General features: G+C 36.1%; 1 protein-coding gene across 3 annotated transcripts; it reads right to left on the reverse strand.

Annotated features, from left to right (window-relative positions):
- Positions 1-121: 121 nt before the first annotated feature.
- SMCO3 (single-pass membrane protein with coiled-coil domains 3) lies at positions 122-8,038 on the reverse strand. 3 transcript variants are annotated; one of them, XM_045364786.3, is made up of 3 exons: positions 7,960-8,038; positions 4,273-4,403; positions 122-1,157 (listed from the first exon to the last, which is right to left on the reverse strand). In XM_045364786.3, exons 2-3 carry the CDS (start codon positions 4,326-4,328, stop codon positions 464-466), a joined length of 750 nt encoding a protein of 249 aa, XP_045220721.1. In that variant the 5' UTR covers positions 4,329-4,403; positions 7,960-8,038; the 3' UTR covers positions 122-463. The 3 variants fall into 3 exon arrangements, with proteins under 3 accessions (XP_045220721.1, XP_045220722.1, XP_005570277.1); XM_045364787.3 differs by having other exon boundaries at positions 4,273-4,429; XM_005570220.5 differs by lacking the exon at positions 4,273-4,403.
- Between the last annotated feature and the right edge of the window lie 7,920 nt (positions 8,039-15,958).

The raw sequence follows: 15,958 nt of genomic DNA on the forward strand, positions 1-15,958 counted from the left end.
GTATTTCTGTCTCATTTGAAGGCCTAGGGTTTGTGTCTAGGCAGGAGTTACTAAGTATGTCCCCTTATAACTAAATGATGTTTGAAGCTGGTGGTAGAAATGAAAGTCTCTGCAGTCAACGTAAAATTTAAGAATTTTAATGAAATTAGAAAAGGAAAAAGTAACCTCTATACTTGCTACTCTATGACAGCATTTACCCCAATGTTGATCTGGTAGAGCAGGGTGTGAAAACATCCAGTGGGATAATTTTTTTTTACCTCATAGCGTCTAGCACCAACTCATCCAGGCATTGGCTCTAAACTCATCTAGTCATCTAGTCTTGGCATCCCCAATTTCCCTCTCCAAATTGTTTATCCTATTTAAGTCCATATTGGAAGCTTATAGAAAATGAACCTAATCAAGGAAGCAAACACTGTTACTGAAAAGGAAGCAGAAAAACTTCAGTGGCAAATAAGATGGCTGTTCATTTCATTTGGTGTTTCACTAGATTGGTGACCTCAGTAATGGCATGATTATATTTTTCTGAGGCTGACTTGAATTCCACCAGATGCTTCTCATAACTTTTGATGGCTGCTTGAAGCTGTGTTTTTTCCACTGCTCCCAGGATGGCACGGACAATCATATCTATGCCAAGGCCAAGAACAGCAACTCCAATACTACCAAGGAGAGAAGCACCAATTTGAGCTAACACAGTGACCAGCTTGTTAATTATGCCAGTTGTGATATTTGAGCCCACAAGTTTAACAGCGACTGCACTGGCTGCAGATGTAGCTTCTCCCAGGATGACCGAAATAACCTTTTGCACTATTGCAATTTTCTCTGTTTCCCTTTCCTTAATATCCTGAAGCTTTCTATAGAGGGTTGGCTCTAGCTTGTCTTTTAGTGCTTCATCAACCTTTTGCAATTCCTTTTGGATTTTCATAATGGCTTGGATGATGATATCACAGTTTTCTTTGATGGTCCCATCTCTTTTCATCTCAATGAAGGCCAGCCTGCACCCCAAGTGCGTATTTAGAACCTCAGTCAGCTTATTGGTGACATCGAAGCTGTCAGATAAGCAATCAAGGAGCTGTTGGTGAAGACGATTTACTTCTTGCCGCCTCTTTGGGTTCTCTGGGTAGAGGAAGTCACTTTGGGCCATATTTCCAATATGATCGCTGAAAAATAAAATGGTAAATTTTTACTGAAAGTCTTAAAAAACGTCTGCTAACTGCGTAGAAGGGACTAGGAAATCTTTTTCTTCATGCATAGCAAAGAAGCAAGATGCTGTGTAAGGAGAATTCCTCAGAACACTCAAGTTTTTTTTTTTTTTTTTAGAGAGAGTCTCACTCTGTTACCCAGGCTGGAGTGCAGTGGCGTGACTTTAGCTCACTGCAACCTCTGCCTCCCAGGTTCTAGCAATTCTCCTGCCTCAGCCTCCTGAGTAGCTGGGATTACAGGCACACACCACCATACCCAGCTAGTTTTTTGTGTTTTAGTAGAGACGGGGTTTCACCGTGTTGCCCAGGCTGGTCTCCAACTCCTGAGCTCAGGCAGTCCACCCCCTCGGCCTCCCGAAGTGCTAGGATTACAGGCGTGAGTCACTGTGCCCAGCCTCAGCAGGTTCTTTAAAACAGTTATTGTTACGAAATTTGGAGTCAGTGTATGGAAAATGTAGGCAACATAATACAACCCTTTGAAGGATAAATTAAGGTATTAGATTTTGTGGTGGTGGGAAATATTCATGTTTATCAGGCATCTGTTTATTAATAAGCATGATTATTTCTAGGTAATATTTAATAACTTTTATTTGAAACAGACCCCAATTTGAAATGCTTAGCTCTTGATTACTAGTGCTCCTTAGTTTCTCCAACCCCTAGTCATCACATTGACCACACCTACCGACTGATTTCTCTGAATTTACAGGGCTGTTTTTTGTGTTTCAATACTTGGTTATTTTCACTTAAAATATTCAAATTACTTTATATTTCTCTATAGGCAAGTTATTTGTTTTCTAAACCTAAGGGATATCCAAAGGCAACATATATATCATGCTAGAATCTTTAAATAATTTTTTTCTTGTGATAAGAGTATATACTCAAGACTCTTTGGATTAAAATTTCATGTGAGGAGAAGGTAGGAACTATAAATACAAAAATTAGTCAGGCGTGGTGGTGCACGCCTGTAATCCCAGCTACTCTGGAGACTGAGGCAGGAGAATCACTTGAACCGGAGGTGGAGGTTGCAGGGAGCCAAGATGGTGCCACTGCACTCCAGCCTGGGCAACACAGCGAGACTGTCTCAAAAAAAAAAAAAAAAAAGTAGTGAAAGTACATCATAGAATGAATAAAATAACTTGACAGGAGACTTCAGCATTTGTTCTTTTGGCCCATGGTACCATTTAGAGAAAACAGTCATGTTCTTCTGTGTTTATTTGGGTGAAAAATCTAAATTTGAGCCAGTAAGAGCACGATGCTACTCAATATGCATACTTTGAGTAGCCTTTCTATGTGGCTGGCACTTTTTTAAAAAATTAAACTCGAGAGAAAAGAGAGAAAAAATGGAGTTCTCTATCCATATCCATGTGGAATCTGGCACAGTCTCTTTTTAAGTAAACAACATCGTAATTAACTTGGACCCTATGTCTTCTAGCACCACAGTTCTTACTCTGCTTAAGGGGAACCTCAGAAGCATGGAATGAAGGAATGAAGATGTTTTTTTTTCAAGAAAGTAAACCTGAAAATAAGCTATCCTCCAAATCATATGGATATAATTTGGAAACAGAAAAGGGAAAATTTTTCTGAAATTGTTTAGAAACATAAATAACCATGTATGTTGTTAGATTTAGAAAAATGCACTGGAACCTCCTGGCAAAATAAACTACCCTGGTCAGAAATTCATTTTTATCCTTGATTCAAATCCAGCACACATGCACATATATACAGGCAGGCACACGTGTAACAGACACACACTTCCACAAAACAATACTTAGAAAATCTCTAATCCAATTCCCTTTAAATAAATTGCTTGTTGAGGATCCAGTAAATATTCTCTAAACACACAATGGGTTGCAAACTGTAATTTGATAAGCACAGATTTGGACTTTGAATTTTATTTTTTCTTCTAGTAATTTTCCATTAAATGTTTGTCTTTTTTGACTCCTGGTTTTCAGATCTCATTATGAAGTGAAAACTCTAGTTTCTGACTGACAGAAGAAAATTAGCTATATTCCTCTTCAGACAGTTTGGCGAGAGGAGTTTCCTTATCCTGAAAAAGTTGAAAATATCTCTAGCAGCTATCATATGCCATTATATGAAGGCATAGTTTCCAGAAAAGGTGGGTGGTTTTATCTACCTCAAGATAAACAAATGGAGAAATGAACCTTCCTCCTGGATGGGAGGCAGAATGCTTCCAAGTGGTCGCCTCCTTTTCAGTTAACTCATTCTTTTAGCACAACTTCACAAATTAGTCATAGAATGTTTCGGAAAGACTGAACAGGTGAGCCTTATTTTTTTCAGAGAAAAGAAAAAATAGAACTCTTCTCCCCCCAGTATTGAAACACCATAACCCAACAAAATAGTGAACAGTATGGTACAGGAACAAGAGTCAGTGAATTAATGGAACAAATTAGTCCCCAAAGCAGACTCTTCCATCCATTTAATAATAATAAATTGTAGAATCTCAAATCAATAATAATCAAAATTATTACTCCATAAATGGTCCTGAGTCATGGGCTAGACTTTGTAGTTAAAAATTAATAACAACGTTGCTAGTGTCATACATGTAGAAAATTAAATAATAGCTAGAAGAAAATGGATAATTTTCAAATATCTGTACGGAGGAGGACTTTATAAGCCTAAAACCAATGAAAAAAAAATCACATGCAAAAATTTGACTAATAAAGATGGCCAATGTAAAAAGAACTGAAAACAAGCTGGGGAAAATGCAAAAAAAGTAGTTATTATTTTTAAAATGCAGTGACAATCTAATATATAAATGAGCAAACAACCCTGAACAGAGTACAAAAAAATAGTGTCTAATAAAATGGTGGGAAAAATTCAGTCTTACTAGAAATCAAAGTGTAAGACACTGTATGTTTTCAACTACTAATGTGTTTCCTCCTTTTAAGTAGTCATGCTCTTGCACTTGCACTCTTACACTCTTCTTCATAGGATCTAGATATCAGTTCATGACTTTGTTCCAATAACAAGTTTGGCTAAGAAACGTTATGATGTGCTAAGAATTATGTTTCCCTTATAATGAAAAAGGACTTTTATTCTGAGTCAGACTTACCTTCCTAGCTTTTTTCCTAAGGGTAGGAAGTGGGGAGGGTTTTCTTCTGCTAACATATCTTCAGCAGGCCTGCCACCACACCTGCTCAGGTATGTCTGAGCTCCAGCTCTGAATACAGCTCCAGGTTATTTCTACACCCCAAATGAGATAAGGAGCACTGGGCAATTAGGAAGAGGAGAGGTGGGGATTGAAGGTGAAACCATTGAATTGTGTTTTGGATAGGTGAAGTTTGAAGAGCTTAGTGAAGAAGGCAATTATTAATTCATTAACAATTCGTCTAGTATGTTAGTACTTACCACGTGTAAGGTCATATGCTAGCACCACTCTGCAAACCATACAAAGATGAAAAAGACATGGTCCTTGCTTTTTTGGAATTTCTAATCTAGTTAGGAAGTTAAGACAGATTTGTAACTATAATGTCAAGTTGAAAGTAATATGTCGTACAAAATTAAAGGTATAGTTGGTATTTGACTTGTGCAAATCTGTTTTAAACAACCCATACTTTAATATATAATATATTGGCACTGTGGCCATATGGAAACATTTAGTCATCTAGTAAGGTTAACAATTTGTAAGCTTTCAAGTAGATATTCTTAAATATGTGCTTGACAGTTGAGGAGAGGTTGGGCACCACATGGAGAACCATAGTTGGCAGGGTGCAGTATTTTCATTATTGCTCTTAACAATTTAGTTCTGACTCCCAAAGCGATAACTCCACTCAGCAAAACAAAAGCCTTGCAATTACTTGGAGTCACCCTTCTTAAAGGTCAGAGTTGTTACTCATGCAAGCTTCAAGTGATATTTTACAAACAACCCATAATATTGTGCCCGAGAGGAGTTCTGTGCCATATATTTTCTCCATCTTATTCCATTTTCAGTGACGACCTGTCACTTTCAGAGATTGTGGCACCAGCAGCAAGTAGTATATTTAATCCAGCTCTGGTTACACCCATTCTATGGTAAGTTTGAACTTTTACATAATTTGAATTATCACATGATGGTGCTTCCTGTCAGTGAAAAATTGCACTTGGGGAATTACCATCCACTTTTGTACAGAGTTTATGCTATTATTTGAATATTTTACTGTAGTTATCCATGAAATGGGCTCTGTAGTGCCCTGGAGCAACTGCTGGGGAACTGCCAGCCAGCAGGTGGAGCTCTTGGTCTCTGGGACTCTCGTTTTTCACCTGGGCCTTTGCTGGGCTGGAGCAGCTGTGCTTTCTCTTGCTCTTCACATTTGGGATCTGGGTGGGTAAAATTTTATTTGATGACAGAGTTCTGTTGCTAAAACAAAGTCTGGAAACTTTTGACTTGTTATTTTATTAAAAAATGACAAAAACATCTGAAAGTGCTGATGCCATTGATCAGCACACCTTATGAAATGAAAATAGAGACAGAGGTTAGCTTGAGATGGATGCTTACTGCACCTAACCTTGTCACTTTTTTTGAATTGAGAAGTCAACATTTAAGATTAAAGAGCATATAAGATATGGTAGAAATATACTGATAATTGTATCTAAAAGTTAAGGTTTATTTAATGACACCATACAGTTGTTTTAGTTTTTCAGAAAAGGAGCCACCTTACAAAATGAAAATGTATTGATCGTCATATATTCAAATAAAACTTTTTAGGATACTTCGTGAATAACAGTAGTGCGTTGACTGTCAAGTGCTAGTGAACTTAGAAATTAATATCAAGATGATTAGAGAAAGCTTCATGGATAATGCAATATATGATTTGTGCTTTGATAGATGGTATATTATGGAGAAATTAAAAGTGAATGGTTTGGTAAAACAAATAATTTTTTAATATATACTTATTACCAGTAATATATAAACTTTTTTAAATAGAGGAGAAAAAACACCCATAAACCTACCATTTTATTTTTGATTTTTGTTATTCCTTTTCAAAATTTGTTTATATGCATAAGTATCTTTATAAATTTATCATAATAGTATAAGTAAAATTCATCATATTAATTTACCTAACACTTTACCCTATTTATAGTTTTAAAAATGTTTTATTGGTTGCATATACTATTCCCTATCTTTACCGTAGTTTAATAAATCCAAAATTGTTTCACTATCACAAATAATATTCTAATAAGCATCATGATACCCACAGATTTTTTTTACTCCATTATCTGGATTATTTCCTCAGCATAAATACCTAGAAGAATTACATAATTAGTGGCATAAGTAATGGGAATTAAATTTTTATTACTTTTGATCTGTATCGTAAACTGCATTCCAAAAGCTTTTTCTGTGCTACCCCAAATAAAGTTTTAGAGTAGGATACTGGGTATCCTGCTGTAAATTTTTTACAATTTTTATTTTAGATTCAGGAGGTTCATATGCAAGTTTGTTGCCTGACTATACTGTGTGTTGCGGAGGTTTAGGGTGTGAATGATTCCGTCATCCAGACACTAAGCATAGTGCTGGTATCTTTCCAAGCCAGAGATAGTCCTGCTTAAATATTATTGATTTGCGAAGTGTAAGGTTAAATTTCAAAAAGAGAAGTTCTTGCCTGTTTGGAAATACAAACTGAAAATGTTTACAATGAAATGAAATGGTCTCTGAGATTTGCTCGCAAATCATCTGGAAAGAATAGTGGGGTAGGGTTACAGAGGAAAAAAGATTGGCCTTGTTTTGATAATTTTTAAAGCTGAGTTATGGGTACATGGGAGTTTATTATATTATTGTCTCCACCTCTGTGTATGTTTGAACTTTTCTTATAATAACAATTAAAAAAGAAAGAAAGGAAAATATGACCCCGTCTAAACCTCTGATGTTTAGTCATTAGTGCTCTCTGAGGTTTTACGTTTCTTCTTGCTGTCACTTTTCTTCACTGTCCAAATGGGGTTTTGCCATCATGCACAGTTCCCTTATTTGGGAGTGTGGAAATAGGGTATAGGTAAAATCAGGAGCTTTTCAGGAGAAAATAACAGCTTCTAACTAGTTCTGAGTCTCCTTTAATTCAAATAAAAACTGTGGCCTTTAATTAAAACAAAAATTGCTCATGATGTGATGATATACTTTCTGATATAAATTCTTTTAAAAAATGTTTCTGAGCAGAAAGAAGAATATTAAAGTCATTCATCAGCATTTATCAAGTGTTCACTGGTGAAACCTCTACTGTATCCCTTGAGGCATTTGAAAAAGACAGTGTTCCTTGCCCTCAAGATGATAACGGCCTGTTTGGAGACACACAGAAAATGCTCGGAGATATTTAGATAGAACATAATTTATGAAAGAGTATAAGTACTATACATTTACCAGTATTAGATTCCACATTCATCCTTTTGCAGATAGGTTCTGAGTGCCTATATTAATATTAATGACATAAAAGGAAATGGTACTATCCATATAAACTTCACACATTCACATAGGTATCATTTTATCCTTAATCCTTCTTAAAATTGATGTCTTTACTGCTTCTCTTCCACTCTGACTTAATCAGTCCTAGAAATTGTTAATTTTCTTCCTTCTCTGCTGTCTTCAGAGAAGGCACCAGGGAAGGTTCCTTCCAAATCACAAGGAACGTGTCATGGGATCCTCTTATAACAAAGCTGCTTTTTTTACTTTATTTTATTTATGGTTAGGATTCAAGACTGACGGCCTGTTTCAAATTCCTCCTCCTATTGAGAAACAGAGTATTATATCAATAGAAATATCCACGTTGCTTACCTTGCTGTGTTTCTGAGTTCCGTGGTCCCAGCAGTTGTTGAGGAGTATTGTTAACGTGCTTTTTCATCTGGTTTCCTCTGGATATTTCTGGTGGAATGTGATGACTTACAGACTTTGCTGGTCTCTGCTGGGTCCCTCTGCCTGTCTGGTTTATAGGCTATTTCTACGTGGCTTGGACCTCAGGATTCTTTTATCTCCTATTGATAAAAACTTAGTCTATGGTATTAAGTTATATAAATTGAAAGACTAATAGTGTGTAAAACTTATTTTAAAATTTCTGTTCTTTAATGGACTTTTTATTTTTGAGAAGTGCTATATAACTGAGCTAATTCAATTCAGTAGAGAAGATGGCTCTTTGATTGCAGCTCTCAGATTTTGGGGTTTTATCTTGTCAACTGTTCCAGATATTAAGTTTCTGTTAGCTTCTGTTGCATTTGTACCTCTCACTGTTGCTGATTATTTGAATTCTCAAGAGATATAAATGCAGTTGCTTGCATCCAATTTTTTTTTTCTTTTCTTTCCAGCTAGGAGTTCTCCTCTTTATCACTCTTTCTCTTCCTATGTTGGTGAATTGTCTTGACAGTATAAAAACCTTGAAGTCCAACTCGAGTCTTTTCTCCGAAAGCTCAGATCAGAGTTTCCCCTGCTGCTTCTTCCGGCTTCTGTCTTCAGACCTGTTAATTCCTCCGCAGCAAAGACACCTGAGTCACAGGGAAATCACTCAGCCCCAGTGTAACTTAATGAAAGACAGCAGGCTTTACCCTCAGACAGTCCTGGTTTTGTGTACTCCAAGTACCACTTACTGGTCATGTAACCCTAAGAAAGTCACTTAGCCTCTCTAAGTTTTCCCATTGGTGTAATATAAGTATTAGTTAATAATTTATGGATTTTCAGAAGGTTTAAATGGGATAATGTTTATAAAGTAATTGCCATAGTGGCTGATATGTGGCAAAATCTTATGAAATGGTAGCTATTCATATATTAACAACAGTATCTCCTGGTGGAGGGGAGAGGAGAATGGGTGGGTACAGGATACAGAATCAAAATGCCAGACAGGCAGACAGGAGACCTTAAAATCTAAAGATGCTGCCCAGTGATCCTAAAGAAGGGCTAAGTGGGGTCACTTTTCTACTTTTGTCCCAGTGGATCATCTTGCCTTGATGTATCCAGGGCCCCACCATGTACGGACGTGTGGCCAGTGCATCTGAACTAGGTATGGATGTTAAGTAGGATTTTAACAGATGTTTGGGGAGGATGGCAGTATAGAGGAGATAATACAGATGGAGGAAACACTGAGAGCAAAATTGTAGAACATTTTCAGGGAACAAAATCCGCCATGCTGGTGATACAAGGTGTAAGTGGGAGCAGTTAAGGGAACGTAAGTCATGGAAAATTGAAAACAATTTGTAGATAGCCTTAAATGTCATGCTAGGAAATTGTATTTCATTCTGTAGGTAATAGTGAACCATTAAAAAATTTCTTTTTATTATGGGGCAATATTTGGAGGTTTGGATTTCAGGAAGGGTACATTATGTAAACTTGATTAGTAAGTATGGACAATAAAGCATGAGTCACCAATCCCATTACCTACAGTATCTAGAAAAAATATGTCTGTCTCTTACCCTGTCTTAAAACAGTTGCGTTTTGTTTCTGAAGAGGCTATTGTTGAAGAGTACCATTTAACCCACTTGTTCCTAAGGTGTTTGTTTCTCTCCTATTTCTACCCTTCTTAACATTTATTGCCTACTCATCCACTCCTTTCTCTCCTACCACATAGTAGCCTAAGTGGAGTTGCCAAAATTAGGGATAAACAGTAACAACGCAAAAGAATTATTAGAGAAAAACTAGAAGCAATATTGACTTCATACGGAGCCCCCTCATCAACTTGAACTTCTTTTTTCTGCAATCAGTTTCTCAGGTTGAAAACTTGAACTTCTTAAATCTTTCTTGACTACTAAAGCCAGTATTGCCATCAAATCAATAGTCAGAACTGAACTGTAGGAAGGAGGCAAATTTTCTTAGTGTAGATCTTGGAGTCAGGGTGGTTTTAGGGAATCAGGAAGGCTGATTTGACAAGTTTCACTGCTGGATTGACAGTGGTGGGAAATGAGAGTGAAAGCAATAATATCTCCAAACTTACCTGCATGTAGCTCTCACTTGATAGTTTCTTTTATTTAGAATGCTTTATTTTCCCCTTTATTCTGAAGCTCATCCCCTTCTTTTCCTAAAAAACTCTGCTCAAAAAGCATATATTCCATGATCCTGAATAACCTGCCTGATTCAGTTATGATTGTTTCAACAATTCGCCAGCACTTATGAATGTTGCTCTTGAAAAAAAATCAAGCAAACCTAAAAATAATCACCTTTTTGACCCAATAGCCTCCTTTATCTCTCTTTTCACAGTTAGACATCCCAATTGGGTAGTGTACATGCATTGCCTCTACTTCATTTTCTCCATCAATTTTCCAGTATTTATAATCTAGCTTCTGCACATATTCCTGCCTCTTGCAAAATTGCTTTTCTAGCATTGCCAATGACATTGTAATGAGTAAACATAATAATTTACAATGTTTATCATACTTGCGACATTTGAAATTGCTGATCAGGTCTTTACATTTTCTTTTTCTTTTCTTTTCTTTTATCTTTTTTTTGAGACAGAGTCTCACTCTGTTGCCCAGGCTGGAGTGCAGTGGTGCCATCTTGGCTCACTGCATCCCCTGCCTCCCAGGTTCAAGCGATTCTCGTGTCTCAGCCTCCCAAGTAGCCGGGATTACAGATGTGTGCCACACCCAGCTGATTTTTGTACTTTTTAGTAGAGACGGGGTTTTGCCATGTTGGGCAGGCTGGTCTCCAACTCCTGGCCTTAAGTGATCTGCCTGCCTTGGTCTCCCAAAGTGTTGGGATTACACTAAAATAAAATACTTAAATATAAATACTTAAATATAAATCTAACAATATATGAGCCACCATACCCGGCCAATTTATCATTTTTTCTTTAATGGATATACTTTTGGTATCATACATATCAAAGGACTAATCAGCTAACCAAAAATTACAAGATTTTCTTCTGTTTTATGGTTTTATGTTTTTATATTCATGTCCCATTTTGAGTTAATTTATGTATGTATATGGTATGACATAAAATCAAGCTTTATGTCTTTGCATATGGGTATCAGGCTTTTCCAGCACCATTCGTTGAAAAACGCTAAACTTTCTTTTTTTGTTGTTACTTCTTTTTTGTGTATGTTTTTCTTTATTTCTTCTAAAAAAAAAAAAAAGGATACATGTGCAGAACGTGCAGGTTTGTTACGTAGGTATACACGTGCCATGGTGGTTTGCTGTACCTATTGACCCATCCTTTAAGTTCCCTCCCCTCACCCCCCACTCCCCAACTGGCCCTGGTGTGTGTTGTTTCCCTGTCTGTGTTCATGTGTTCTCATTGCTCAACTTGCACTTATGAGTGACAACACGCAGTGTTTGGTTTTCTGTTCCTGTGGTAGTTTGCTGAGGATGATGGCTTCTAGCTTCATCCATGTCCCTGCAAAGGACATGATCTCATTCCTTTTTATGGCTGCATACTATTCCATGGTGTATATGTGCCACATTTTCTTTATCCAGTCTATCATTGATGGGCATTTGGGTTGGTTCCAAGTCTTTGCTATTATAAATAGTGCTGCAATAAACATACATGTGCATATGTCTTTATAGTAGTGTGATTTATAATCCTTTGGGTATATACACAATAATGGGATTGATGGGTCAAATAGTATTTCTGGTTCTGTATCCTTGAGGAATTGCCATACTGTCTTCCACAGTGGTTGAACTAATTTACATTCCCACTAACAGTGTAAAAGCATTCCTATTTCTCCACACCCTTGCCAGCATCTATTGTTGACTTTTTAATAATCTCCATTCTGACTGGCATGAGATGGTATCTCACTGGTATTTCTCTGATGATCATGATGTTGAGCTTTTTTTTTTTTCATACATTTGTTGGTCGTGTAGAGGTCTTCTTTTGAGAAGTGTCTGTTCATATCCTTTGCTCACTTTTTGATGGGGTTGTAAATTTAAGTTCCCTGTAAATTATGGATATTAGACCTTTATCAGGTAGGTAGATTGCAAAAAATTTCTCCCATTCTGTAAGTTGCCTGTTCACTCTGATGATAATTTCTGTTGCTGTGCAGAAGCTCTTTAGTTTAATTAGATCCCATTTGTCAATTTTGGCTTTTGTTTCAATTGTTTTTGGCATTTTTGTCGTGAAGTCTCTGCCCATACCTATATCCTAAATGGTACTGCCTGTGTTTTCTTCTACGGTGAAAACACCTAAACGTTCTATATTAAATTGCCTTTGCATCTTTGTTAAAAATCAACTGACCGGCCAGGCATGGTGGCTCATGCCTGTAATCCCAGAACTTTGGGAGGCCAAGGTGGGCAGATCACGAGGTCAGGAGATTGAGACCATACTGGCCAACGTGGTGAAACCCCGTCTCTACTAAAATACAAAAAAATTAGCCAGGTGTGGTGGTGCGCACCTGTAGTCCCAGCTACTTGGGAGGCTGAGGCAGGGGAATTGCTTGAATCCGGAGGGGTGGGGGTGGAGGTTGCAGTGAGCTGAGATCGTGCCACTGCACTCCAGCCTGGTGACAGAGGAAGACTCCATCTCAAAAAAAAAAAAAAAAAAAAAAAAAAAAAAAAAAAAAAAATCAGTTGACCACATTTGTGGGTCTTTTTCTAGACTTTCTCTTCTGTTAGGTTCATCTACATATCACATCACCAATACCATACTGTCTCAATTACTGTAGTATATCTTAATATTAGATTGTATGAGTCTTCTAGCTGTTCCTTTAGAAAAATCTTTGTCTATTCTTGTTCCTTTACATTTACATATATATTCTAGAATTCACTGTTCTATATCTATAAAGAATCTTGATGGCATTTTTATTGTGATTGCATTAATTCTGTGGAGCAATTTGGGAAAAATTGACATCTTAACTACATAAGTCTTCCAATCCATGGACAGAGTTTGAGTTGACATCTTTGCTTTATAGGGTCTTTCAATTCATGGACAGAGTTTGTCTCTCCATTTACTTACATTTTCTTTGATTTTTTTTTTTTACTTCAGAATTTTTTTAAAATCTTAGTGCACAGATTATGCACATATATTCTTAGGTTTATATTTAAGATTTTATTGAGAGAGTATTATAAATGATACTTATAAAAATGATTGGTTCCCTATTGTTCATTCCTAGTGAATAGAAAACAGTGGATATTTGAATGCTGACCTTGCATCTGCTAAAATTACTAATAGCTCTAAGAACTTTTGTGTAGATTCCTTGGGATTTTATATGTAGATATCATGTCTACAAACAGAGGTAGTTTTATTTCTTCCTTCTCAATTTGAATATTTTCTTTTTCTTGTCCTACGTCACTTTCTAAGATTTCCAGTATGATATTAAATAGAACTGGTGAAAGTGGACATACCTGACTAATTCCTGGTCCTGAGGGGTAACAATTAGTCTCTTATTATGTTAGCTGTGGTTCTTTGTAAGAGCCCTCTATGATTAAGGAAGTTTTCTTATATTCCTAGTTTGCTAAGAATTTTAATTATGAATGGATATTGAATATTTAAAAATGCCTTTTCTGCATCTACTGATGTGATCATGTGGTTTTTCTTGTTTAGTTTGATTTTTTAATGTTGAACCAACTTTACATTTTTGGGATACACCTTAAATTGGGTGCGATGTATTATTCTTTTTATACATTTTTGGATTGGATTTGATAATATTTTGTTGAGGATTTTTATGTGTATGTTCTTAAGGAATATTGGTCTAGAGTTTTCTTATTTTTCTACAATGGTAGCCTTATAAAATGAGTTGAGAAATATTCTCTTGTGGACTTTGGGAGGCTGAGGTGGCTGGATCACGAGGTCAGGAGACTGAGACCATCCTGGCTAACACAGTGAAACCCCGTCTCTACTAAAAATACAAAAATAAATTAGCCAGGCATGGTGGCGGGCGCCTATAGTCCCAGCTACTCGGGAGGCTGAGGCAGGAGAATGGCATAAACCTGGGAGGCGGAGCTTGCGGTGAGCCGAGATCAGGCCACTGCACTCCAGCCTGGGGGACAGAGCAAGACTCCATCTCAAAAAAAAAAAAACCAAAATGAATTAGTCTCCCTTTCTGTTTTCTGGAGGATATTGTGTAGAATTGTTATTCTTTTTTAAATGATTGTTTGAATTCACCACTGAAACCATCTGTGTCTTGAATTTTCTCTTCTAGAAGGTGTTTGACTACAGATACAATTTCTTTAAGAAAAATAGGTTTATTCAAGTTTTCTGTTTCTACTTGGGTGAGTTTTCATAGCTTGTGTCTTTGAAGGAATGGGTCTATTTCATTTAGATTGTTGAATTTGTGCACACAGAGTTGTTAATAGTGTTCTCTCATTATCCTTTTTATGTCTGTAGGGTCAGTAGTGACATCTCTTTCTTTATGTTGGTAATTTGTGTTCTCTCTCCTTTTTTTGGTCAATCTGTCTTGAAGTTTAACAATTTTATTGGTTTTTCTTTTCAAAGAAACACCTTTTAGTTTTATTGGATTTTGTCTATTTTTTCTGTTTTGAATTTCACTGATTTCTACTCTTTATTTCGTTTTGCTTACTTTGAATGTTTCCTCCTTCTTTTCTAACTTAAGATAGAAGTTAACATTATTCATTTTATATCTTCATTTCTAATATAAACACTTAATCTACAGATTTCTCTCTAAGCACTGCTTTAGTTTCATCCCACAGATTTTGATATATTTTCATTTTCATTCAGTTCAAAATATTTTCTATATTTTTGTGACTTTTTTGATTATTTAAGGGTGTGTTAATTTATAATATTTTGTAGTTTTTCGTGTATCTTCTTTGTTGACTTCTATTTTAATTCTATTAAGAGAACATTTATTGTCTTTTATATATATCAGAAAAGCTGCTGGAATTTTTTATTGGAATTGTGTTGTTTTTATAAATTAATTTGAGGAATACTGACATCTTAGCAATATTGACTGTTTTGGTCCATTAACAATATATATCTTTCTATTTATTTAGGTCTTCCTTAATTTTTCTCAGCAATGTTTTACAGTTCTAAGTGTAGAGATATTTCATCTCTCTTGTCAGATTTATCTATAAATATTTCATATTTTTAATGATATTGTAAAAGTCATTGTTTTAATTTTAATTTCTGATTTTTATTTTATTGCTAATATATGGAAATACAATTGATTTTGTACATTTGATCTTGTATTTTTCAACCTTGTGAAACTTAGTTATTAGTTCTAGAAATGCATATTTAATGTAACTATTGATATGCTTAGATTAAGTGTAACATTTATTATTAGTTTTCTGTTTTTCTGTTCTGTTTTTAAAATTTCTCTGTTTTCCTTTTCAAGCCATCTTTTGAGTAATATAAGTAGTTACTTAAATAATTGTGAAGTTTCATTTTAATTTGCCTATTGACCAAAATCTGTATTAGTATCCTAGGGCTGCTATCACAAATTACCACAAACTTAGTGATTTTAAACAACAGAAATGTACCCTCTCAGAGTTCTCAAGGCTGGAAGGCTGAAGTCAAGCAGGCCCTTGCCCCTCTGGGGGCTCTGAGGGAGAATCCATTCCTTGCCTCTTCCAGCTCTGGTGGCCATCATCAGCCCTGCATGTGGGGCCACATCACCCCCATCTCTGCTTCCATGGCCCCATTGTTTCCTGCTCTGTTTTCAGTGGCTACTCTAGAGATTATAATATACTTCCACACTTCACACAATCTGCTTAGAATTAATATTTTATCACTTCAAGTGAAATCAAGAAGTCTTTCAGCTACATAAGTCTCCTTACCCTCTCTCCTTTATGATGTAATTGTCATATACATTGCGTCTACGTGCATTGAAAATCCCAGCAGTGCTATTTTTTGGTTATAATTTTTGCTTCTTTCTGTGGTCTGCCACCCACTATTTGATTCCCAGGG

This window comes from Macaca fascicularis, chromosome 11, assembly GCF_037993035.2.
Source record: "Macaca fascicularis isolate 582-1 chromosome 11, T2T-MFA8v1.1".
Classification (NCBI taxonomy): Eukaryota; Metazoa; Chordata; class Mammalia; order Primates; family Cercopithecidae; genus Macaca; species Macaca fascicularis.